Source organism: Nyctereutes procyonoides, unplaced genomic scaffold (genome assembly GCF_905146905.1).
Source record: "Nyctereutes procyonoides isolate TBG_1078 unplaced genomic scaffold, NYPRO_anot_genome, whole genome shotgun sequence".
NCBI lineage: Eukaryota > Metazoa > Chordata > Mammalia > Carnivora > Canidae > Nyctereutes > Nyctereutes procyonoides.
Genome location: NW_026575132.1, coordinates 19,284,361 through 19,312,295, shown reverse-complemented (window position 1 = coordinate 19,312,295; position 27,935 = coordinate 19,284,361). Strand labels below are relative to the sequence as shown.

At 34.4% G+C, this 27,935-nt stretch overlaps 1 protein-coding gene across 1 annotated transcript in view; it reads left to right on the top strand.

Moving 5' to 3' along the window:
* ERBB4 (erb-b2 receptor tyrosine kinase 4) overlaps positions 1 to 27,935 on the top strand; it is a 1,090,474-nt gene that overhangs the window by 877,694 nt on the left and 184,845 nt on the right. Inside the window, exons 17-19 of the mRNA XM_055345632.1 lie at positions 2,405 to 2,537; positions 7,027 to 7,149; positions 10,843 to 10,941. Of these exons, the coding sequence (XP_055201607.1) occupies positions 2,405 to 2,537; positions 7,027 to 7,149; positions 10,843 to 10,941 (355 nt within the window). The remainder of the gene's footprint in view (positions 1 to 2,404; positions 2,538 to 7,026; positions 7,150 to 10,842; positions 10,942 to 27,935) is intronic.

Below are 27,935 nucleotides of genomic sequence, written 5' to 3'. Positions count from 1 at the left end.
ACTCTTGCAGGGTGGAAAGAGAAGAAAAGTGGTAAAGAAATGCAAATCAACCAAGAAACTGCTGTGGGAAAATATTGAATGTAAATGCTAACTAGAAAAACACAGAAATTACTGTCTTTTGAGTTTTCGAGTGTTTTATGTTCATTGCCATCACCAAAATAAGTAGTAATGACATGACAATTGATAGCCACCGAAATTAAATGGAAAGAATGGAAGCAGAGGTCTTATTTTCTTCTATTAGGAATGATTCTTCTTAAATTGGAAAACAAACAAAAACAAAATAGAGCATTTTCTGTTAATTTACAGTGACATTGACATATATTTTCATAAATCCATGCCACTTATTCTTTTGCAAAATACATAAGCAGAGGAAGTTTAGAGTTTAATTCAAATCTACAATTAACAAAGTATTGAGCACTCTGAGGCCTACATAAATCCTTTGCAATAAAAATGCTGGGTTGAAGAAACAAAATTATAACTCTTTGTGTAGCAATGGCTTTTTCGGGGATATGTTAGGCACTTGAGCTGGAAATTATGCCTTGGATTGAAAACTTAAAATATTTTTTGAAATACATATTTAACTGCCATGCTCAAAAATATGATATTACACATGCCAAAACACATCACAATGATGAGTTTGTGTCCATACTACAGTTTAATTTTCTCAGCATAGATTTTTATATCTTTATAAAATTCCATTTAGGAAAATCTAGTTGAATTATAGCAACATTCCAGTATGCTATAGTACTTTCGGCTGTCAGGAAACAACCTTTAGAATGAATTACTTCTTAAGGTTTTTCTGTAGTTTTATATGGCAATATAACAGTCATAATCTTTAAAAGACATGGCTTCATTTATAGAAGTAACAGATTTTTTTCAAGAGCTCTTTAAAATTTAAAAATTTTATTTAGGATCATCCGCTATCATTATTTCTGATGTGTCTTTGAGCAAACGTTTATTTTACAAGAGCCAGTATTTTTTTTTTCTCTAAAAGAATATAGCTATATAGAGTAGATTCTTCTGCAAAAAGGAATATAAGATAAAATACTATGGAAATCATGGACATGCAGAAAGTTCTTTTTTTGTTTTTGTATCTGTCATGGCTTCATGATCAAATATGTATTAGGTAATACCTATGTATTTTACTCTGGGCTCTTTGCTAGGACACATGAAATTAATATATGTCAGGGCTCTGACCATAGAAAGTTCCTAGATACTACTCTACTCTAGAACAAGAAGTTAAGACCATAAATATTTTCAAACAAGGAACAAGCTTACCTTAGAAAACAATAAATGATTAGTGTCAAAATTATATCTTAGCAAACAGTGTATTAGAGAAACACTTTAAGAATATAAATCTCTAGTGAATCTCTTCTAACCTCCTTTTAATATTATTTACACCTTTAATTGTAATAATTAATGTGTAGGCCTCTTTTCTGGGTATATGATGCTTGGGTACACTTTTGATAATAGCAATTACTCCTGTCATTATAACTCTGAAAACCTGTCTGACCCAATTCTATTTTATTATTTTATTTTATTTTATTTTATTTTATTTGTTTTGTTTTGTTTTGTTTTATTTTATTTTATTTTATTTTATTTTATTTATTTTATTTATTTTAATTTTTTCCCCTTTATCCTAGTACAGTGGCATAGCTGGAGTTTGAAACAGTGCTTTTCTCAATACATTTCTCTTATCCATACCCTCATGCTTTAGAGGTGTGGAGTCACATATCTTCAGACAATTTATTTTTACTGTAGAGCAGTAGTTCTCAAGAGGGGGGCGATTTTGGCAGACAGTCAACAATATCTAGAGAAATTGTAATGACTGGAGGGTTGGGTACTACTGGCACCTAGTGGGCGGAGGCCAAGGATGTTGATAAACACTAAAATGCATAAGATAGTCCCCCAAGGTGAACACGTGTCCAGCCCAAAATGTCAATAGTGCCACTGTTGAGAAAGCCTGCTTTGGAGAAAATGTTGAAAATACTATTATATACAACAACAATATTACTAAAATATATTTCCATTTATTTACGGAAAAAGTAAAATGAAAATAATTTAAAATGCTTGTGTATCAACATTTTGGCACGTGTTCTTCATTCTGTCATATTTTGTTGTTGTTTTGTTGTTGTTGAATGGCATGCCGTGGCTCCTCATCTCCAAAGATCAATTGGATGTGCATGGTTTACTATTTAAAAAACAAAGCAAAACAAAAAGCAGGACTAGTTTTTGTCCTGAGAAAAATTTTGTGATGGCTTTAATGCATTTTTTATTTGTATTTCTTCTGACCAGATTTGAGATATGTGGATAATGTATTGCACAACTGCTCTTTTTTTCTCTCTTTCTGTCTTGTCTCTCTTCTTACATTTTTCTTCTTCTTCTTTTTCATTCTGGTGGTCAGAACTCCTCTAATTGCAGCGGGAGTCATCGGTGGGCTCTTCATCCTGGTCATCGTGGGTCTAACATTTGCAGTTTATGTTAGAAGGAAGAGCATTAAAAAGAAAAGAGCCTTGAGAAGGTTTCTGGAAACAGAGGTGAGGTGTTTATCTCCTCTCCGTGTGTTTGTTTAAGGATTTTCATTAGATTCAGGGGTGCAGATGATATTCAGTTTTTTAATCCAAGTGAAAACTCTGCTCAATTTCCTGCTGAGGGTTTATAGTTCACAATATGTTATACAGAGTTGATGAAACATCAGAGTATGTAGTAAAAGTAGTCAAGGCAGTTTCATGACTTAAAGAGGACAAATAGCAGGGGCCAGGAAGATTATCTTATTGAATGACAGATCTTATTGAAAAGACATATCTGTTTCTTTTGGAGGAGGAATCCCGCTAGAGTTTGAGGATATTACAGTAGCACAACTAGAAAACATCTGGGTAGAGGATATCTCAACAGCAGGACTAGAAAAATGTTAGAATTTTTCTGGTTCAAAACAAAGCCAGATAGGCAAGCAATTTATGCTTTAATTAGGGTCATTAAATTGGTAGCCACTGATCCCATTATACCAACAGTGAAAAGCTGAGCATACAGGATAAAGCGTACTATTGTAATCACACAGACCTTACCACACAATTTATGGGAAGCATTTAATGTTATGCATGTTAGTTATTGTGAATATGTAAATTACCCACAAATTATTATAATTTCTTTTATATTGCCACACTGAGTTCTCTGGCATGCAAGATGGTAGTTTTCCCTGTGTAGGTTGCAGGGGAAAAACAATTACAGAAAACTATGATTTGCCAGATCCTTCTCAACATGCACCTTCCCTCCTTCTCCTGATATTCACATCCATGGCTGTCTGAACAACTCAGAGCAATTCTGTTCTGAGACTTAACCTTCGCTGGGTCTCTTTTTTGGCACATTGTCAGTGTGACAGTCGGACTTTTCCTCTTAACAGACAGGAATGAGAATATTCATTGATAAATTTTGCAAGCTGATAATGAATTAAATTTTAGTTCTCTTCCTCCAGAAGTTGAAACTGGATAGAAGAATCCTGAGAAATGTTCAGGAAACTACTTTAGTTACATGCGGGAAAGAATGTCTAAAAATTGGACTTGTCTGCAATTAAAATGGGTTTTCTTATCAATAGAAATGTTCAAGCATAAGATAGATGTTATATACACGAGAAAAAAAATAGTCATTTTTACTTGAGCTGGATATTTACAAAAGATCAACTCGGTCATTTTTAACCTCTCACACATGAATACAAATTTGGGCACAACATGTGTGCTGTGCATATTTTCAGTTTAGCAAGGATGCTGGAGGCAGATACAATCCTCCCTCATGGCCAGGTTGGGGCAGTCATGGAGAAAATTCTAAAAAGTGAAGTAAATTAGAGTTGGACAGGAACTGAAGTCTTGGAACAGCAGTGGACATTTAGGTGATTGAATAAATAGGAAATGAATTCTGTCCCTTAACTACATGCAGGAAAGTCTCATTGTTATAAAAATAATTGTTTTGTTTTCTTTTTTTTTTATATAGTGCTTTCTAGGAATGTCCCTCAAATTGACATTTCATTACTAAATAAACACATACTGATTGGTTTTATAAGCAGACTGTATTTTTTTAATAAAAAGTTATTACTTAGCACTGGATTAGATAATTGTAGAATTTCCCATCTTTCTCTCAGTACAAGTAAATAACTGTGATTTTTCTATCATCTAAACAGAAGAGGAATTCTTAAGAGGATCAACTCAAATCCTTAAATACTACAGCTAGAAATCTGTCTCAGATGTGAAAAACTTGTTAAAGCATGATATATTGTTGGAATGTACTTAGAGTTAATATGCTTTTCCAAAATCATATTGCTCCAGATTGTCTATCTTCTGTTACATGCATAAAAGTAGGAAATATGTTTTTTTTCAATATATACTTACGAGATGCACTGTAAGCTTGATGCCTGTGACAGATACTGTGATTAAAAAGTGTTAATGGGACATGATCCTATCCCTTGAAGAGTGACAGATTCAGTGCTACAATATGGCAGGCAGCGTTCCAAAGTTTTCCAGCCAAGTTACATCCCATTTCATCGTTTGACAATCTTCTAAGGTAATTATTGCTGTACCTATTTCACAGGTGTGAAATAAGGAGTTAGGAGAGGTAAATTGCTTCCTAAGCCTATAAGTGGCAGTACTGGTGTACAAACCTACAAATTTAAACCTGACATTCTTTCCGTCATTCTGGCTTGCAAAATGAAACAATGCTTCTTTTAAAGGTATCATTCTCAAATTCCTGGAAAATTGTGTTTGTTTAAATTTTTAAGTGATATCTAAGAAAATTGCAGAAGACTAAACATTTCAGGTAGAGTTGTAAAGTTTTCAAAATATGAAATTATGGTGTATTATATGCCGAAGAATATATTTTAAATATATATGGCCCAAGGTGCTGAAGTCTAGTCCCCAATTTTGCATATGATTTTTAATAAGATTTTATCTGATTTAAAAAAATTATTCATTAAAGTTCCTGATTATATACATGCAGTATATGTATCAAAATCTACTAAACAAATTCTGCACAGCAGAATTGGATTTAAATGAAGGAAACTCCCTGACAGAGGTTCTTCTTCCAATTTTACCAAAGAATTGTGTGATTTTTTCTGAGATTTATTTTATGTGACTTTATATACATTTTTAAAAATATAAATTTGCAAATGAAATGGGATCATATTTGTTGTTAAGCTTTTAGACAGTGGCTTAAATTTATTAATAATTTTTATCATCTCCAAATTCTTACTATCGCTACACTTACCTAGACTCCAGATTCTGTTCAGCTACTTAAGTAGACCATGATGTTCACAGAAGCATAATAATAACCAAGCCACAGGGCCACAGTGCACTTAGCACTGTAAACAGACACTGTGAAATACCGTGATGGTTTTCAACACCATTTGAGTAAGAGTGCCTTAATTATTTCCTTATGCTGAGGAAGAACAAGCTATTTGTCTGAGTTTAAAGTTTAGTCCCTTTATTTAACTTTAAAAAGAGAAACTTCAATTTCTCTTACTTGCTTTTTTACCCAAGCACAGATACAAACCTAAAGTTTTAACATGAAATACAGACTTTTGGTACATAGAGCCTTTCTCATGTTTATATTTTGTTTTGCTTTTTTCTCATATATGCAAGAAATTGGCACACATTCATATACCTTTCTTTTTTTATATAAATTTATTTTTTTATTGGTGTTCAATATATATGGTCTCATATACCTTTCTCCAGCTTATTCATCCTCTCTGGCTAAATGGCATTTAAAATGAACCTCTAAAATTACCTGAGTTTGTCCCTTTTGGCCACAGCCAGCCCACTTTATGATCTGGTATTTCCCACCCTAATCTCATCCTTCAGATCTGTCCCACCTTCTATTGTATTCTGCTTTATGTCTTCCTCCTTCTTCCTGATGCTGAGTCCAAACTGTTCTTCATAATGGCAATACCCTCCTCCGGGTCAATCCATTTTTATTATCTCAAGACCAATTTTATGTTATTTTTTAAAGATTTCATTGATTGATTGATTTGAGAGAGAGCATGCACCAGGTGCACAAGCAGGAGGAGGGGCAGAAGGAGAAAGAGGATTCCAAACAGATTCCACACTGAGGGCAAAGCCCAACTCAGGGCTCAAGCTCAGGATCCTGAGATCATGACCTGAGCCGAAACCAAGAGTCAGAGACTCAGTTGAACCACCGAGGTGCCCCTCAACCCAATTCTAAGGTGTGTCTCCTCCAGGAAGCCAGAACTAGTGAAACTTTCTCACTGGCGACTGTTTTATTCCTATGCATTCCATAGCATTTCCTTAAGATCTTGAATCAATTCATAGAATTTTAGAATATTTGATCTGTTAATTACTCTAAGGCGTTGCTACTTAAAATGTGTTCAAAGGACATCATCATACATAGATACTACCTGGAGTTCTACAAAAAATGCAAATTTCAGCCCCTCTCGCGCACTTCCTGAACTAGAATCTGCATTTTAACAAGAACTGCAGGTAATTCAAATGTACATGAAAGTTTTAGAAGCACTGTCCTGGGATATGGACGTCGTGCTAACTTACTTTCTTCTCTTACTTCTCTCTTTTGACGCATCGGTCTTGGCTTCCTTGCTAGATTTTATTTTTCTATGTATTGAATCTCCTAAAACAAGAAAGAAAAAAACTGATCCAGTACATGGGCATAACTAAGATCCGAGTCTTAGCTGGAGAGGCCAAAACTGGAAGGACTTCATAAAGTAAGACGAAGAGCCCCTAATTAGCCTACATTTCTTTAAGGGGACAGGAGATCTCCTAGCTTAGTATGCCTCAAAGTAGACACGCTTTTATACTGGTGTTCACCCAGGCAAAAGGCATGAGAAGAGAAAGGATAGACTCCTAAGGAATCTTGAGTGATCCAGTGATCCATACAACAAAAATATTGTGTGTCAAGGAAAGTGTGCTTGTGTGTTTCTTATATGTATGAGAAAGAGAAGCAGGCAGAGAAAGGGAGAAAATCATTGATTGGTGACTTGAAGGTTTTATAACCTGTATTTTTGTTTTCTAGTTGGTAGAACCCTTAACTCCCAGTGGCACGGCGCCCAATCAAGCTCAACTTCGTATTTTGAAAGAAACTGAGCTTAAAAGAGTGAAAGTACTTGGCTCAGGTGCTTTTGGAACAGTTTATAAAGTAAGTAAAAAAATAAATGAATAGCCCTCACCACCAGTCATTTTTTTTTGTTTCAGACTTGTCTTAAATAATAGCCAGAGTTCTCATTCTAGCCAACCTAATTTCCTTTTAATATTCAGCGAGGAGAACCTGTATGGTATTGAGAAGTTGCTGCACAAATGAATTCATTCATGTTTATTGAGCAAGCGGGGAGGGATACCATCATGAGAAAGCAGGAAACTGTCACAAAAGCCACAGTATAGTCTTTCTTTCCATGCCCTTCTGATCCACTTTTGATATCATCTCCCTGTTAGCAAATTTTGCCCTTATCTAAAATACACAGTTCTAGCCTGTTTTCCTGGACCCCTACACAGTGCTCCGTGGATTCCCAGACAGGCCTGAGTGATATGCCCTAATCCCTGCTCTTCCTTTCTTCTGCTCTTTTATCCACATGTCTCCCCATCAGGATGGTACTGCCTGTTTCTTTAGGATCTACACAAAGGTGTTGATTTATTTTCAGGATAGGATTAGTTCCTAAACCACCTTTTTGCTTACCTGTTAATTGACATGACTCAACAGAAAATTTTCAGTTTTGATGCCTTCACCGTTATATGCGAACTAAAAAGGTGACTTTATTTGTGAAATTCAGGTTAGAAAGAACAAAGGGTGACATCATGGGTTTCCAGTAAGAGAGATATTTTTGGAAAGGCAAACCTCAAATAATGTCATCTGCATGTTTACTTATTTAGCTTCATTATAAGACCAATTCAGAGGCCAGGCTTAAGGTTAATTGTGGTGAAATTTATTTTTAATGTAAGTAACAAGCATAAGAAACCCTGCTGGGTTAGTGCTAAGTCCTTTTTGTAATGTCCCTTATGACAGTTCCCCAAATTTTACTTTGACAGTTTTATATTTCTTAAAGCTATAGGCAAGCCTACAGTTTTTACAAATATTTCTGTTAAAATGGACTGGATCTTAGGAAATTTGCACTTTCTAAGAAAACGTTCACTTTTTTTCTACTTTTTTTCTACCTAACAAAAATAATATTAACAATAAGAATATAAACCTTAACTTTCTCTCCTGAGTGTTCCAAAAATAATTTAAATCTCCTTAAAATAAAATTGTTTTATTCTAAGGTCAAAATGCAGAAATTTCCTAACCTCTTAGTATACATATTTTGTTTAGTTGAACTCAAAATTATTAATTGAGTACCTAATTTGAATAGAAAATATTCTAGGCTGACTTGGTACTTTCTAGCCTTCAGAATCTTTGTATATTTGAAAAAATACAACTTATTGTGTTTTTCTATTTATACTATGCTAGAAATAATGAACTTCCATTTCAATGATAATTCAATTTTGTATTGTTCCTGGCAAATAATCAGCCCTTTTATTTTAAAGATGGTATGGTCTAGAAAGTGAATTTTATTTTAAATCATGGATACCATTTAACTCAAGACTAAATATGATCTAGTGACCTGAGGAGGAAAAAATTACCCATTAAGACATTTAATTATGAAGCTTTATAAATACTTTTATTATGAACAACTATTTGCCTGTTGTCCATGAGCATTGTCCCTTTATTGAAATTACTTGTATTGAAAGTTCCATGAGTATCTTTGAATTTTATACCTACAGTGTGTATGGTTGATCCTAAGTTTTAATTAATATATTAGTTCTTACTAGGGCATATTGTCTTAAACTATAAAGAACTATTCTTGACCACTGAAATGCACATTAGCTTAACTAGTTACTTTGTTGACTTTTTCCTCCTGATTGGAGATATGCTGTGTTTAAGCACAAAAGATTTGAACCAATATCATGGGTATTAGTGTAGTTGAATTTTTGTCTGGTCAGGCCTAGAAATAATGACTATACTTATTTAAAAAGCAGTACAAATTAATTCACACTGAATTTATTTTCTTATTTCAAAAGTATGCTTTAGGAATATTTTAATATTGATGCTATATCTTTATAAAGTCACCTCCCTGTGGTTACTTTATTGAATAAATGGTAATCCTGTTCTCTACCCTAGATATCACTAAGAAAATGTAGCCTATGGATCTCCAGCTTCCCCTCTCCGTCTGTGCATTAATAATTAAAGAAAATTATACCACAAGGAACTTGGCTTATTTTTTTTTGTATTTGACATAAAGATGTCCCTATTCACTCTAAAAAGAACATAACTCTTGAATTCACCTTCTAATAGTTAAAGCCTTTATTTCTGTATTATTTTGACTTTTTAACAATTCTTGTGCTTAGGTCTCCTCTTGCATTTTTTCAAACTTCAATAACACAAAGATATAGGTTTTAGCATAGAAGTACAAAGTGAAAAGCTTTTTTGTTTTTCCTTTATGACTACAACCAACTGATATTAAGAAAAAACTAGAGATGTTCTCTTTAGGAATAAGAGATTTTTCCCTCTTTCATCTTAATGTTAAAACTAGACTAAGAATCCCTTACTCTGTTTTCCTCAGGCCGACTGGGTCAAGCAAGGGTGGGTGGTGGCAATGAATGCTGCTGAGAGATTAAAAAAAAAAGAAAAGAAAAGAAAACTGGACTAAGAAGATTTTTTTGATGTTAGAGCTAATAAATTAAAATTTGAGATTTTCTTTTTTTCCATATAACTTTATATTTGCTTTTGTGTTCAATTGGGACAATATGCTTCAAAACAAATCTTAGATAATTAATGAATCCTCTTATATCTTATCAAAATTATTGTCCTAATTCAAATGGTTGAATTGTTTACTCAGAAATGCTATTATTTACCTTAATGTTGTACTCGACTTAAACTCTACCTATTTTATACTTTCCCAATATGTAGATCCTGTTCAGATACTATAATTATTTTTTTGTAAGAAGAGAGAACTGGCAATGACCAATTTAAATATTTTATATACATATGCACAATATTTGATAATAAAACCAAAGTAATATGGCTTCAGTACTCTCTAGTACTTGCCTTTGAAAACTAATTCTAAAATATTCACCTTCGAAAACTAATTCTTAAATCAGTCTAAACTTTAGGAACATGAGATTATGCTTTTTTATATTTGTATTTGTTTTAGTTGTGGAATAATTAAATAATATTAAAGCTGAAAAAAACCTTCAACATTACTTAGCCCAATCTTCTAACTTGCAAATGAGACAATTGAAGATCAAAACTGGAACAGTGTTCTCCAAGTCTTAAGAAGTAGATATATCATCCAAATCTAATATTATTATATTTTATTTCATTTTTGTCACCCCTGAAAGCCTTTTTCACAATACAAATTGAAGTTTATAATAGTAATGCTTTATAGTATAATAGTAAACACTTTGAGAGCAGAATAAATATATGATTCATCTTCAGAAAATGAAAGCAGATAACAAACTTCTAAATTATTTTTTAAAGATTTTTTTTTTCTTTTTTTTCAAATTTTTCTTTTTTTTTTTTTTTTTTATATTTATTTATTTATGATAGTCACAGAGAGAGAGAGAGAGGCAGAGACACAGGCAGAGGGAGAAGCAGGCTCCATGCACCGGGAGCCCGACGTGGGATTCGATCCCGGGTCTCCAGGATCGCGCCCTGGGCCAAAGGCAGGCGCCAAACCGCCGCGCCACCCAGGGATCCCTTTTTTAAAGATTTTAATAGAGTGGTTAAATTAAATTTTGTTTTTGGTATAAATTTGTGTATCTTCATATGGATTTAATGTTATTTTTTTTCCTCCCAAAGGGTATCTGGGTGCCTGAAGGAGAAACAGTAAAGATTCCTGTGGCTATTAAAATTCTTAATGAAACAACTGGTCCCAAAGCCAATGTGGAATTCATGGATGTAAGTACAGACACCAGGAAATAATATTTTTATCCATTATTAATAGACTGCTTTTAGGATTAAAAAAAAAAAAAAGACTTCACTACTTAGAGAATTTCCTGCCCCAAAATAGTATACTCTTTACAACTAAACCCTTGAGCAGGGATTGTAAAAAAAAAAAAAAAAAAAAGACTTCACTACTTACAGAATTTCCTGCCCTGAAATGGTATGCTCTTTACAACTAAACCCTTGAGCAGGGATTGGCAAACTTTTGCTTAAAAGACCAGAGAATAAATAGGTTTTTTGTGCAATGTGGTCTCTGTAAACTATTCAACTCCATCCTTTTAGTAGATGAGCAGCCATAGAAACTTATGAAAAATAAAACATGAGAATGGGTATGACTGTATTCCAGTAAACTTTATTTACACAAACAAGCTGACTGTATTCCAGTAAACTTTATTTACATGAACAAGCTGAAGGCCTGGGAACCAAATCCTACTCTCAAAGGCTATGTATTTAACCACTATGCAAAGAAAGGCAAATTGCATTTGGGAATAGGAATGATGATTTGAAAAATTAATTGGGCTGCTTTATTTTATTATTGTTATGATTTACTTAACGAAAGCATCAAGCTAGATTAGTATCTATAGTACATTAGTGTTACATTTAAATTAGTAACCTACCTAAGTCAGATAATACCAACTGAAATTTACTTTCTTTCAGTTCAAATGTCAGAAGACAGACCTTGTGGGTGAAAAGCTCCAACTGTAGAAAAATAACAGAGTTCTGAAGAATAAAAATACTTTATAAGGTCAATCGGAACTTTAGATTCCCCTTAGCAAAAATTGTAGATTGATCTGTTCAGCAAATTTTAGAAGGTAGGACAGATAAAATATCTATGTAGAATGCTGTTATTTTTTTTTCACATTTAACACAAGATATCTTGTCAGGGGTTCTATCAAAGACATAAATATATATTCTTGCTCTTTTAGCATAATGTCTTCAATAATAAGAATGATTTTGATTTTCAAATGACCTTCATATGAAAGATGATGCAAGCATATGAACTTTGATTTCTTTAAAGATGGATTGCTATATATTTCTACCCAGTATCTCTCTTAAGCATTTCTGTAAGTTGTATAAGGAGCTCAGTTTTTGACCTTGGATAATTTATTTGAGTATAATGCTTACTCTCTTATATCTCATATCTTATATCCTATTATTAGATAATAGGGCTGATAATTAACTGGTACAAACCAGCTGCTCTGGTCAGTTGGTGCTGTACCTTACTGGTTGCTAAATATTTTGAAACCCATCCTTGTTACCTATCTACCAACACCTGACACACATGGACTCCGGTAACTAAATAATGTCTCCTCGTGGTGTCTAAAAGTTCAGACACTCTGCAGCCACATGTCCTGGCTTATATAGTAAAATGTAAAACTAAAGCCTTTTTCAGTGATGTCACAATCGATTTGATCTTGATTATAGGTATATAGTTGTGATGGGAATTTTTAAAGAAAGTAAAAATTATGAAGAAAAAGGACAACGGATATGAACAGTATAGGTTAATATTTAAAACTGATACAAAAAAAGATCTTGCCCAGCCTAGACTGCAGCCAAAGCTGAAATTCACAAGAATGCTAATAATCTCTGCTGGAGGCTTGGACAGCCATTTTTGTCACATTTCCATGGAAACAGATTGGCAAAAAGGGGTTAAGAGGCTACAAAATAATCACCTAAGAAAGAAGCTCTAAAAGCTTCATCATGATTTTGAATGATTATTTGAAAGCTCCTAACCCCATCCTTTTTTTTTTTTTCTGATCTGAAGTCTATTCCCATGGAAACAGGAGTGGGGATGGCAGCTTGAAATCTTAGATTTCTGCTGAATGTTAGATGAGGTTCTGATTGAACCATAAAAGGGGTCATTTTCCTAAAATGGGTGATAAATTTTGTGACCAACTCTCTCCAAACAGTATGTTCTTTTTAAAAGTTAAAAATATATTAGGTAAAATATTTTGTCTGAGCCTCTCCTACCTTGTGGATAGATGCTAGAAGATTAATAGATTGGTGGGTTGCTATTGACAATTTCAATAAATATCAAGCAGAAACACTTCCTACTATTTTCATAACTTCTTTCAAAACATTAGTATGACATCACAATAATTAAAATAGAGTTGCACTGGCAAAATTAATGATAAATTCAATATTTTAAACAGGCTGGTGTAATTTTAGTGCAAAATCACCTGCATTTCATACCAACATTTTTAGCTAATCTATTATGTTTGCAGATCATTATACTTAATGGTGTACTTAAATAACGTATCAAACTGCAATAAAAAACTTCATGTAAGCAAATTTATTTATAATTTGGACCTAAGAATTAAGTTGAAGTTGCTAATATTCTTAAGGTTATTAAGATAAAAGGCTTATTTGGCATCTCCTTAAGTTTGGGTTCTTCCATATGGCAGGGTATTCCAAGTTTAACTTTCAAACTAAAATAACATCTACTATAATCATGTTATATGTCTCTTTCGCAAACCGGTGTATATTTGTTTATAGGCATATGTTTTATTCGATTTTAAAGAAAGGAAATAAAGCTTCCAAAGATAATGGAAACTGCATACTTTTATGAAACATTAGATCTACCCCATCCTACCCCCCAGCATGGACTTTATACTTGAGGTAGAATATTCTATTCTATTTTCCTTTTTTTTAAGATTTTATTTATTTATTTATTTATTAATGAGACACACACACACACACACACACACAGCGGTAGAGACACAGGCAGAGGGAGAAGCAGGCCCCATGCAGGGAGCCTGACGTGGGGCTGGGGCTCAGTCCCCTGTCTCCAAGATCACGCCCTGGGCTGAAGGCAGGCGCTAAACTGCTGAGCCACCCGGGCTGCCCAGAATATTCTAGATTCAATAACTACTACTACTGAGTTTATGAGATGTAGCCATGTGTTACTGGTTATTATAATAAATGACAAATTGCAACAACTTAAAACTCACTACATCCAATGCTCCTCTTAATATCCAGGAGCAAAGGAGATAAGTTTCATATTTTCTTAGAATCTATACCATAGGCAAAAATAAATAAGGAACAATTTATGTTCTATTAAGTACTATGCTAAAAGCAAGAGAAGGAGAATTTGGTTTAAAGGCTGTTACTCAAACTCACCTGAATATTTCTAATGGATTCAGAATGACAGTAATAACACACTGCTACTGAATGGCCTTAATTCCCACAAAGGAAGATCACATTGAACAACATTAAGAAAATGATCCTAAAGGTCCACCTTCTTAAGAAGAATATCTGTATTTATACATACTCTAGTTTTTGTTTCAAATAGCACCATTCCATTGGAAGAGCACAAGGTTTTTGTTTTGTTTTGTTTTGTTTTGTTTTGTTTTGTTTTTATTTATGAAATCGCATGGAACACATACCTAAGAAATGATGCTACTGAGCAAGGTTCTTGGACTTGGGGGCCATGGTTTCGTCAAATCAGACAGCCTCTTCAGTTTGTCTGAGTTTCCACTACTGTTGTTTCGTTGTTGTTTTCTCTGATGTTTAAACCCACTATCACTTGATATTATTCTATATGCCTTGGAAGTGTATATGTATTTAAATGTTTTATTAATTTATCTGTTCCTTTAAAAATATTTTGAGATAAAAAATCCATCATTATCCTAAATTCCAGTGACTGAGTCATAATATTTTAGCTGTAGTGCTCCAGTTTGTTGGCTTTAGTGTCAGCTTTCCCATGCCAAATCAACCACCTCGTTCCCAGTGAGGGGCTGCAAGGAAATATGTTTCAAATCACTCAGGCTTATTGTGTAAATGATCATATTTTTGTTAAAAGAAAAGAACTCATTGCCCTCTCCCTATACAATGGGAAAATTTATTTATCTTACACAACAGTTTTCACTATTTTTTGAAGAAAATGAAATGTCTATGGGAATTGTGCTTACTTATTGTTCTTCTCTGTGTTGCACTTATGATATTCAATGTCTTCTTTTCTAAAAATTGTATTTTTTAAGAGAGAGAGAGAGAAAGTGAGCCAGCATGTGAGTGGGGAAGGGGGGTGGGGAGACGGGAGCAGAGATTGGGGAGAGAGAATCCTAAGCAAGCTCCACACTCAGCACAGAGCCTGACTTGGGGCTCAATGTCATGACCTCATGGTCATGACCTGAGCAGATACCGAGTCAACACTTAACTGACTGAGATACTCAGGCACCCCTATGATAGTCAATGTCTTAATGAGAGTTGTCTCAACTCTAATGGATAACATATAGTGGGGTGAGACAAATAGAATTTATTAGTGGAGTGTATATTTTCTCTCAGATTATAGCAGACTCACAAAATTATTTGCAAAGATATTTTGTTCAATAGCATTCATTTCTCATTATAAAAATAATGATGTTTTTATGCCTATGACTTCACAGAGTTAACAGTAACTCTTACCTAGATCCTGTATCATACTAATAATGGATTTGTAGAAATTCATATAATAAATCCGATGAAATCTTCAGTTCTTACAGATTTTGCACATTTGCATACACAAATACAATTAATTTCAGAGGTGAAAAAATGCAAAATTCCTTTTTTTTAAAAAAAACTCATTACTTAGATGTCACAGGATTCGATACTGCTGCCATGATCTTGAAAAGTCCGTTAGAAACAATCTTTTTTTCCTTAAGAAAAATTATACTTAAAATAATTAAGGACAGTTTTGGATAGTTAGTTTGCTTTCTATTTTTATTTATTCTTAAAGATTTCATTTATTCATGGGAAAGAGGGAGAAGGAGAGAGAGAGAGAGAGAGGAAGAGACATAAACAGAGGGAGAAGCAGGGTCTCTGTGGGGATCTGGATAGGGACCAATCCCAGGACTCTGGGATCATGCCCTCAAGCTGAGCTGAAGGTGGATGCTCAACCACTGAGCATCCCTTACTTGCTTTTTAAAATTAAACAATATCTTCAAAAAGAGATTTTATAAATTCCATTAGAAACCGAATTTAGTCTTTCAAAACTCTACTAGGAAGGAAAAAGAAAGGGGATGAAAGGAAAAGAAGAGAAGAGAAGAAAGGAAAGGAGAGGAGAGGAAAAGAAAAGAAAAAAAAGAGAAATTTACCAGTTTACCAGTAACTAAAGTAAATCATTTCTGTTACGCTTTACTTCATTAGCTCTTGTTTATGTCCTCTTAACTGTATAAGACGTGGTTAGAAACGGCATCACATTTGAAATCACTATTTCAAAAACCCCATTCTCCAACCACATTCTCCCATCCTCAGGTTCCTTTCCAATTGTACTTGAACATTTTACCCTTTTAGATATCACCCATACATTGATTTTTCCATTTCTCAACCTCTCAGCTGCCCCTTCCCTCACATCCCTCCTCAAACAACTTGGATTCAGGGCTCACTGTTATCATCACATTCTTTCAAAAATCTTCAGCTTCCTTGCTTCTCAAAATCATGCTGGTGTTAAGCGATCCTGGAAATACTGAAATTTCTCAGTGCCATGTTCTAGACCTCTTTTCAGTCTCCATATTTTCCATAGATTTTCTCACTGAATCACCAAATTTCATCTCTAGTGTATTTTATGAATCTGACCTCACCTCTATCCTTGATATCTGAAGTTGAAGTCTCAGGGACATCTCAAGTTAAAAGGTACATTCAGAATGTACCTTTTCATCTTCTCTCCTAAGTCTCTTATGCATTCAGTCTTACCCGTGTAAATAATTTGTATATCTATCCACCTTATTGTCCCTATCAGAAATTTGAGATTTGTCTTTGAATATCACAGTCCCTCAAACTACCCACTACCAGTTCAAGATCAAATGCTTTGATTCTATGCCAAAAACACATTTGGAGAACATTTTCTTCTTTTCATATTCCACTGCTATGACCTTAATCCAAGCGATTGACTTCTTCAGCTTATAGCTTCTAGTTTGATGTCTTGAATTGTGTTACTCCTCTGCATAAAAGCTTTCAATGGCATCACTAGAGCAAACTACTAAATCCTTGCTTCCTGAGCACCTAATTACTTTCCCAGTCTTCTTTCTCTTTATTGACTTTCTTTCTACTCCTCACCTAAGCCAAGCAAGACAGCGCCTTTGCCTGGAGTGTCCTTCTCCCAATTACACCTGGTGAACTCGCCGTTATCCTTATTTTCATAGCTTGAGCATACTTCCTCAAAGATTGCTTTCCTGACCCCTTGATCTAAATTATAACCTACTAACAGCACTTAGAAAATGTCCTTTATCCATTTATCATGATAGATTATTACATACTTATTTGTGCTAGTTATTATTGTAGAAGCCCACTCTATCACTAGCTATAGGATCTTTGATGACAGGGACTGTCTGTTGACCCCATCAGTGCATATTTAATGCCAAGTACAATATAAGCATGTAGTTAGGAACCAATACATACTTTGTTAATTGACTGAATGGATTTTACCCCTACTTTTTAAAAGACTTCTATTCCTCTTCTAGCTTTCTTTGTTCCAGTCTAATTGATTTCTATAGTATTTCCAACAGTCTTATCTCTATTTGACATATTACACTTGGATCATTTTCCTTAGGTATTTATAATGCTCATCTCTGATTTATTTCTACAAGCTCAGATTTAGTAGCTGTCTTGAATCCAGAGTTACAGCATCTCTCTGAAAAATAGACCTTCCATATTGACTCTGTAAGTAGGACTTGGCATACTCTCTGAAAGCCCTTTAAGAAGGAAAACCCTTTGTAGCCTTTGATGCATGCAGGAGGCCAATAATCTCCCCTAGTGACAACCTTTTGAATGCTTCTCTGCAAATGTTTCTATTATATATGGGAAGGTCGTACTAAGTTTCATTTTTAGCTTCTTCTTAATCTTGAATTCCTGAAATTTTATGTAGTGGTTTTAGATAGTGTTTGCTTCTCCAATAAAAATCTGTTGTTAGAGGTCGCTGGTAGCACCACCCTTGTCTCTTGCCTATTTACATCTATTCTAATAGGAGTAGGGATGCAAGGATGGGATCCTGTACAGAAAGAAAAAAAAAAGTTTGATTTTATCACAGATTTTGGCAAAAATAAATAAATAAAAATAATTGACTGCAGTCATAAATCATTGCTCGTACCAGTTATCTGAATTTAGTAGATACTCTAAAACTTGAGCTTTGAATGTTATCCTAGGGAGTACTAAAATGTTTGAAAATAGGCAACATACTTGACAAGTTTTACATTCTAACAGGCTTAATTTTTCTCTTGGAGCACCTAAAAGAGACAACCTAAAACCAAAGCAGGTTTCTCTCTGTAAACCTCAACATGTAACTTAATAAGTTTTCTGCTTCTGTTTCTCCAAAGCATGCATTTGGATTTGTGTGAATGAGAGAACATTTCTCAACAGCACATAGTCTCCCATACCAATATTTAAATTTGATGAATGAAAATTGGGAGTCTGTTAAAGGTAGTAGCTTTCCATATTGTAGGTATTTTCCAGCTTTGTAAACTCTTCGATTTGGTGAATTTCATAAATCATTAGAGGATGTATTGCTGTGCCACCACAGAGCTGGAAGAGAATTTCCCTGATCATGTGCAGTTTCTGACTCCAATCTGGATTGTATTTGCTAATATGATGGCTTAAGAAGAATCCTCACTCAGTTTGATTGCACCAGTAGGAAGAGCTGTTTATAATGTGAAGCTTGTTTATAAAATTCAGGTAGAAAGCTCTTGCCCACAGAGCAAGCATAGACCGGGAAGTAGAATTTCCAAAAAATTAGCAAATAAATTCAGACATATCAAACCTTGATGTGAATGGTTTGATTAATGCTTAATGTTCTGTTTACAGTTTCAAGGACACAAAAAAATATTATTTCTGCTAGAGGGAAGTACCACCTGAATAAAATCCTGGCTTACATTATGTGGCATAAGGTGAATTTAGTTATTCATAGACCAGTGATTTGATTCAGGAAATGAAGGCTTAATGTGCTGTGATATTTTCAGTAGCACGCACACGCACACGCACACATATATGTGTCTACATAGCAGAGTGAATGTATTATATAACAATATATTATATTGCATTATATACTGGAAATGTTTTTGTAATTATATTACCAATATAAATAAGTTATAAGTATTATCTATGCTGTAAATACACATATTACCACTTTGCATAAAATGATTGCCATAGAATCTCTATTTCTTTAAGCCTGTTAAAATAATGAGTTGTTCTATACTTACTACATAAACAGCTCAATTTTTTCCCAGTAAAAATAAAAATATCAAGATATTGTTTTGAACATTTCTAAATGGTGCTGCAGCTCCAATGAAGCCATGTTTTTAGTTCTCATAGCTTATAGTTTGTGTATAGGTTGGCACAGTGTGATTAGAAATAAGAATGAGCACCTTGGAGGTAGTGAAATTATGAGAGCAGTTTGTCACGAAAATAAGCAATCAGTGAGGGCTCTTTATCTCAAAACTAAAAAGCTTACAGTTTTCCACAGTGATCGTAGCCACTGCAATTTTATCTAGAGTTTTGATCCACTTACAAATTTAATGTAACCTCTCCAAACTTAAATGTTCCATTATCTGTTAGAAAATAATTAGAAGTGGTAAGCAGAAGTCTGCATACATGGAGTTCCTTGGGAGTCCCTAAGCTCATGGAAGCAAGGCATTTGATGGATACTGGTCAGCTGATATTGGTACAGCAGCTAATAATAGCAGGAAATGCTGCTTAGCTAGGTGAGAAAGTTAACTTGGGGAAAATGAAAATGAAACATTTGGGATTTATGGTCAGAAATAAATTTCCCTTTTTCATTTGTTTCCTGGTAAGAAAATAGCCAAGGGAGCCAGTTCTTTTGCTTTTTTTTTTTTTTTTGATAATTTATAATTAAGATCTAAGGGCCCACTTGATTTCAGCCATATTCACTGTAATTTCCTTGCATCCTCACAAAGAACTATTAGTGGATCAGGAATATTTTTTATATAATGCATACAAATATTAGGTGAATCTGACCAGTAAATTAAAAACTGTCTGCTTTAGCAAGCATGTGGTAAATTAACCATAGGACACATGTGCAAGTTTTTTGGGAGGGTAACAAACACAAGGGGTTTGAGTACAAAGCCAGAAAAATACTTTCCCTTTGTGAGTAAAGTAATGAGCCAAGTTCCTTTAGAATAAAAAACAAAGGGCAGCCCGGGTGGCTCACTGGTTTAGCGCCGCCTTCAGTCCAGGGCCTGATCCTGGAGACCCGGGATCGAGTCCCATGTCGGGCTCCCTGCATGGAACCTGCTTCTCCCTGTGCCTCTCAATCTGTCTCTGTGTCTCTTATAAATAAAGAAATAAAATCTTTAAAAAAATTGATAAAACAATGTTTTATCAGGTTGAAACAAAGGAAGTATGATAGATTAGTACAAGAAAATATTATCATTAATGGTGGGTGGACTTAGGGATTTTTTTAAACTCTTCACCAATGCAGGAATACCAGTTAGTTAGCCTTCCAGTTTATTTGGTTGCATTTGACTAAAATGCATGTATTTTAAAGGTAAATAGACCCTTGTTTCAGTTTATTTTTATCCTTATTTTTGCCATATATATTTCATATAATTGTATTTGTATATTTTATGTCATATATGCATATATATTTTAGCCATCTTATGTGTGATGGTGGGGTTTGTTGGTTTGTTGGTATGGAATCTGCTTTAAATGAAGAGAGAATAAATTAATATACAAATATTTTTCTGTAACTTACTTAACACTAACTCTCTCAAAGTGTGATATTAAAGTTTAGCACAGTTTTCAGATGTAGGTACATATTTAAACCCTGAAATATCTTGTTTCAAATATATTTATTTTAAAAATATTTATAAATATTATATTTCTATTTTACCTGAAAGGAAGAACTTGTTAGTTTCCGTTTTAATGTGATTGTTAGTCACGGGGATTAATTTATTAAGAATATTTGCCTGTAAATGCTGATGGCCCAAAAGAATGCCACAAATTTTCTCCTAATTTATTGGGTAATTTAGGTATGAACATATTTTGAAAAGGCTCTGTTCTTTTTTTACAGTTGTACACCCAATTAGCTCTCAAATAATGTCCATGACAATATTTTCAGTAAATCTTTATAATTTTGAGAGTTGTGGAATGATATCAATAGATTAATCAAACATAAATCAACTCTTCTTGGTAATCTAATTGTAATTGAAAGTTACTGCCTGTAAAAAATAAAAAAAAAGAAAGTTACTGCCTGTAGAAAAAAAAATTTGCCATTTTAAAACAACATTTGTTTTTTTCCCCCTCAATCAAGTTGTGTTCTTTTATATCTATATGTCTCTTTAGTATTTTTTTTGGTACAGTAAATCCGTATTTATATATCACCAACATTTGGAACCATTAAGAAAATAACATTCTTATTTACCACTGGGTATTAAGATATTTTTAAACAGTGTTATAATTGTGTTGGCAGGATTTTCTAATTGAAAATGAGTACAGGACTTTCTTATTAAGGCATATAGTCTTTCCACTGCTTCTGAAGTAAACAGAATTGCTATTAACTGACTACCATCCCTTTATCCAATGCTTCATCTGTTGTCCAGAGGAAATTAAACACCACCATGTGCATCAAAAAATACTCAACTTAACCTTCTAAGTTAGAACTGCATCAGAGCATACATTGCAGTGAGATGGGCAGTGGGAGAGGAGTCCTGTGTTTCCCTAATGTGATCCATTTGAAATTACTATGAAGTCTGAAAGGACACTAATCTCCAGTAATTCTTTCATAGTGTCCTTTCTACGTAGGCAGAACAATACACCATTTCCTAGTGTAAGCGAAGATGAAGTGCAGAAAGTTTCTCCAGTAAATTTAATTTTATCTCTTTACAGGGCTCATGCATCATTGCCCATTTTCAATCAATAAATTATTTTCTCCCTTTTAGATTTAGACTTTGATTAGCTTGAACTTCTTAAAGCAATATCAGGAAAATAAAAAAGAAACAATTTCTGTAAAATCTGTTAACTGTGACCCAGGTATGTTAAATATATTTTCTTCTATTCATCATGGTAATAAAGCACGGTAGTAAAGCAACAAAGATGAGCAAAGTACATTTTGGCACACAGACTTGCATAATTAATGCCAACTTTTCATAATAAGAAGATGAAAACTTATGTTTAAGGACTTGCTATTATTCAAGGATTTTTTTTCTGCATGTCTCTTTTCCCATTAGCAGTTCAAATAGATAGAGTGATGTTTCAATTTCTAAAGGGTAATGCATATGCCAGATTATTATTATGTGGATAGTAAATGAAGATTTTTTAGGAGTCCGTTAGTAATGCAAGATATTATTTTCATCACCTTCAATGAAGTGCTTTTCAAAGAAGCTACTGTTGGTTCAAGGTTAGCAATCAGCCAATCAAGACTTGATGAAAGGCAGTTCTAATATTTAAGTCAACTAACGAGTCTGTTTAAAATATATATTTGCCAGCTAAGCCATTTTTGAAGCATGGTCCTATATTATCTAACTGTCCTTTTGGTGATGAAATATTACATTACAAGGTCTCTTTGTGCTATGAGGCTGAATGTGAGCACTGGCATACAACTAAACTATTTGACTTACAAATCAGCATTAGAGCATAAAGTGTTCAGGGACAAGGGGCCTTGGTGTACTACTAAGTGATATTTATCATTTGGATGGATGGATAGATAGATAGATAGATAGATAGATAGATAGATAGATGATATACACAAAAAAGTAGGTAGAACCTCAATTAAGATTTGGAGAAATCCCATGACCCACTATGCTCATATAAGCCAACTCTCAAATCATGTTTCTTTCTCTCAGGGTGTTGATTACTCTATAACACTTTAGGGAAAGTAATAACATATTTTCATTTTATCCCTGATAACTGGCATTTTTAATTTGCCATCACAACATCAAATGACCTATGCGTTCACCTATGAGATTCCATCTGTGGTTTGTCAAGGAGAAAACATAAAATGTTATAAACTAAGGGTAATTTAAGACAGTAGAAAGAATTCATGTATAAGTCAAGGGGAGAAGGGCAATCATCGTATGGTTTCACTCATACATGGAATATAAGAAATAATGAAAGGGATAATAAAGGAAAGGAGGGGAATTGTGTAGGGAAAAATTATAGAGGGAGACAAACCATGAGAGACTCCTAACTCTGGGAAACAAACACGGGGTAACAGAAGGGGAGGTGGGTGGGGGGATGGGGTAACTGGGTGACGGGCACTAAGGGATGGGATGAGCACTGGGTGTTATACTATATGTTGGCAAATTGAATTTAAATTTAAAAACAATATGGTACAAAAAATGTGAGATTCAATATTGGAGTTCACTCCAAAAAAGTAAATGAAATAAACCCACCTGAATAATAATGGCAATCTGTGGAACCCAAATAACAGGAATACTGCTCTACTTGAGGAGTGACTGGGCCTAAGACTTAAAGGCTGTACAGATCCACAGAGACATCTCTCATCTCAGCTTTTACCCAGCTTGTGTGAAGTGCCCTGCTAGCCTCTCGTCTGAAGATCAGGGTTTAGAAAAAAGTTTCTCGTTGATCTATCTTGGAAGCATGCCTATCCCTGGATCAAATGAGAGTCTAGCGTCCCACTATTTAAGTGGCTTTTGATGGCCAACGATTTTACTATCTACTTGAATAAACACTAAGGTTCATAAAAGGGAGAGGGGAAACTAGAGAGGCGACCTGATAGATGACTACTAAAAACAGTTAATACTTTAAGTTCAAGCAAATAAACAAAATAAATTTTTATTTCAAACTGCATAGACTCCTTTATTTCTTTGCTTTCCATCTCTTTTCCTTTTCTTTTGTAATTTACTTTTCTCTTTTGATGGGAACTTTTAATGAGATACTTTTCCTAAATTTTTAAATCAAAGTAAGCGTACAGAAATAGAAATAGACATATAATATCTATATAAGTATATTTTCCCCAATTTTTTAATCAAAGTAGTATATAGAAATTGAAAAAGATATATGATATCTGTGTAAGTACATATCTACATAAGTACAAATAGTATCTACAGTAGTACATATCACTATCAGCTTATACTAAAAAAAGAAAGAAAGAAAGAAAGAGAAAGAAAGAAAGAAAGAAAGAAAGAAAGAAAGAAAGAAAGAAAGAAAGAAAAAATAGGCCTTTTATGCTACTGACTGTTCCCTTGGGTCTGACTTTTCAGAGATAACTATATTAGCTGTGTCCCCTGGTATTTCCCTCCTCATTCCTAAAAATATGCTTCTACTGCCACTTCTTGATGTATCAACTTTAGATAAAATCTATTGACTATTTTATATGGAAAATGAAGATTTAGCATTCTTAGGTCCTTTTCTATACTTTTTTTCACTTATTTTCCCTGTGTAATTTTTATGTCATAATTTCAAATTATATTGATAATTTCTGCAAAATTATTATTATAAAGGTGCTGCTGATAATTTTTCTTCTAAGCATTCTACATCTCTACCTCTACGTCTTCCCAAAGTTATGAACAGACTTCTCTTCCACAAGGTCAGATGCTTGGTGAAATCTATCAGTTTTTTATTTGTTTTACTTTTCCTTTTTTCTCTTACCTAGGAGAAATCCTTCCTTTAGAGCTTCACTCTCAGGCAGCCCAGGTGGCTCAGTGGTTTAGCACTGCCTGCAGCCCAGGGCGTGATCCTGGAGACCTGGGATTGAGTCCCATGTCGGGCTCCCTGCATGGAGCCTGCTTCTCACTCTGCCTGTGTCTCTGCCTCTCTCTCTCTCTCTCTCTCTCATGAATAAACAAATAAATATTAAAAAAAAAGAAAAAGAGCTTCACTCTCATGTTCCAATCTGGACTGTTAGTGTCTAGGTTAAAGACCCATTTAATTTTGGGCCCTCACTTCCTCATCATCTAGAATTTCCCTTTGCTTTGCAACTCAGTGGTATCCTTTAATTTCTGGATACCGTATCTTTATCCTTCTTGGTTTAGCATTTCATATAAGGAATTATTAACTGTGATGAAAAGTTATAAGGAAACTCTGTGTAGTACCCTAGGAGTGAAGAAGAATACCCAAAGAAGGGTGATTCCTAACTCCTGTTTATTTATTTTCCTGCTTTCCCAATATTTCCAAATGATGAACATTAGGCTTTTTTTTTTTTAATTCATCCATTGTGCTGAGTTCTTAAAGGACCCTTCGAATCTAGAAACTTAGATTTTTTAGTTTGGGAACTTTTTTTCGAATGGCATCTTTGATGATATTATCTTGTTCATTCTTATCTTCCTTCTGGGATTCTTCTTAGTCAGCTCTGGACCTTCTGGAATGGTTCTCTAATTTCAAAATCTTTTGTCTCAGATTTTCCAAGTTTATATATTTTTTCTTATTTTTCTGAGGATTTTCTTGATTTTTCCTTCCAAATTTTTTTTGAGAAATATCATATGTTATACTTTTAATTTCCAAAAGCTATTTTTGTTTCTCCTATCATTAAAAAACTAACCAAACCCCTGTTCTTGCTTGGTGAATACAATATATGATTTCCTGTATCTTAGGGAGTTAATTTTTTCATGTTCTCCTTTATTCCCTGAATTGTCTCTTTCCTTGGGTTCTTCTTTTCTTTCAGTTTGTTTGAATAGACTTTGGCCTTAGAACTAAAAGTTTTCCACAAATATCTGTTATCTTAGTCTGTTTGGGCTGGTATAATTGTATATTATATTATGGGAAGCTTTAGGCAACAGAAAACATTTCCCACAATTCTAGAGGCTGAAAAATCCAAGATCATGGTACTGATGTGGTTTGAAGTATTGGCGTTTGGGGTCGATGGCTAAGAAAAAATTCTTGAGACAACTTAGGCACAAATAAAGTGGTTTTACTAAAGCATGAGGACAAGACCCATGGGCAAAAATTGCTGCACTGGGGTTGTGAGGAGTGACTGATTATATAAGATTTTCTATCCTGTGGAGGGAAGGGTGATGTTAGGGCTCGAGGAAATTGAGCCTATAGGTTTCTGGAGACTGTTTTTTCTTGTAAATCTTTAAGATAGTTGCAAACTGATGGGGATTCATGTCCAGTATGACTCTGAGCTCTATCAGTTAACCATTTGTTTTTCCTTTTCCTTTGTTCTAGAGCAGCCAGGAATGCTTGAGGACTGTCACATGTATCCCACCTGGTGTGTGTGTTTGGGGTGGGGGTGGGGATGTTTCAGGGTGTTAATTTATGCTTTACCCTCAGCTTGCCTTTGCTCCCTTATCAGCACTGCCCTGGTGTCTAATGGAAGCCTGTTTCCTTGTCCCTAGATAGCTCTTCTCTTGTGTCCTCACACGGCAGAAAGGATGAGGGAGCTCTCTGAGGTCTCTTGTAAGACGCTAGTTTATTCATTCATGAGAGCTCTACCTTTATTACATAATCATCTACCAAAAGCCCCACATCCTAATACCTAATCTTGCATTGGGAATTAAGAGTTCGGCGTGAGATTATTGGGAAACACAAACACTCAGTCTGTAGCATATGGTGGTATGAGCTTTACTAGGAGTAGGGCTATGACCATTTGTTTGGGTTACCCACTATGGGGCCATCTACCTTTTCAGAGAGAATCTACCGTTACACAATTGTTTATACGTTTCTGGAGATGATTAAAATTAGTTCTGTTAACTATGTAGACTTCAAAGCCAAAACAAGAGAAAAAAAGAGAATTTTTTTTCTTTCTTTTTAAAGTACATCTCCTCTCCTCTAATCTCTATTGTGCCTGGTATCTTGAAATGTAATGCTTTTTTGGTTCAATTTTTCCATTTAGAAACTTTAATTTTTTACTAGGATAGGGAAGCGCAGTAACCTGCTACTTGGGATAAGGAGAAGACCAGAGAATCTAATTTTTTTTATTTAAATTCAATTTACCAACATGTAATGTAATCCCCAGTGCTCATCTCATCACGTGTCCTTTAATGCCCATCACCCAGTCACCCCATCCCCCCACCACTTCCCCTTCTGCAACCCTGTTTCCCAGGGTTAGGAATCTCTCATGGTATGTCTTCCTCTCTAATTATTACCCACTCAGCCCCCCCCCCCCATCCTTTATGGTCCCTTTCACTATTTCTGATATCCCACATATGAGTGAAACCATATAATTGTCTTTTTCCAATTGGCTTATTTCACTCAGCATAATACCCATCCACATAAATGTAAATGATAGGTATTCATCTTTCTGATGGCTGGGTAATATTACATTATATGTATATATATTTATATTTATATAAAAATATATGTCACATCTTATCCATTCATCTGTTGAAGAACATCTTGGCTCTTTCCACAGTTTGGCTATTGTGGACATTGCTGCTATAAACATCGGGGTGCAGTTGTCCCATCGTTTCACTACGTCTGTATCTTTGGGGTAAATACCCAGTAGTGTGATTGCTGGATCATAGGGTAGCTCTATTTTTAACTTCTTGAGGAACCTCCACACTGTTTTCCAGAGTGGCTGCACCAGTTCACATTCCCACCAACAGTGCAAGAGGGATTTCCCTTTGCATCCTCACTGACAATTGTTGTTTCCTGGCTTGTTCATTTTAGCCATTCTGACTGGTGTGAGGTGGTATCTCATGGTGGTTTTGATTTGTATTTCCCTGATGACAAGTGATGTCGAGCATTTTAAATTTTTCTTTATACAAATTTTGAATATCATTCCTGATTTCAACTCTATCTTTCATCTTCACCATCTGTTGTACTAAATGTCTCCTGTTTTATACCCTTTCTGGTTTTTGCTGAATGAATTGGTTTTCATATTCTCAGCATCCCCCTTTGTAGAAACTTATTATTTTGCTTTCTTACTTTTGTTACATCCATTTCCCTGAAATTTGTTGACATTTGTTCAGTTGTTTTTGTACCCTGTCCTGTCCTCTTTGTTTTGGGGATTTGTATCTTTTTAAAATCTTCACTCTTATTTTAATGGCATCTTGGGAAAGAGCAGGGAAAAGGTATGCACTTAATCTATCATAATAAAATGAAAGTCCTGAAAGTAGTTTAAA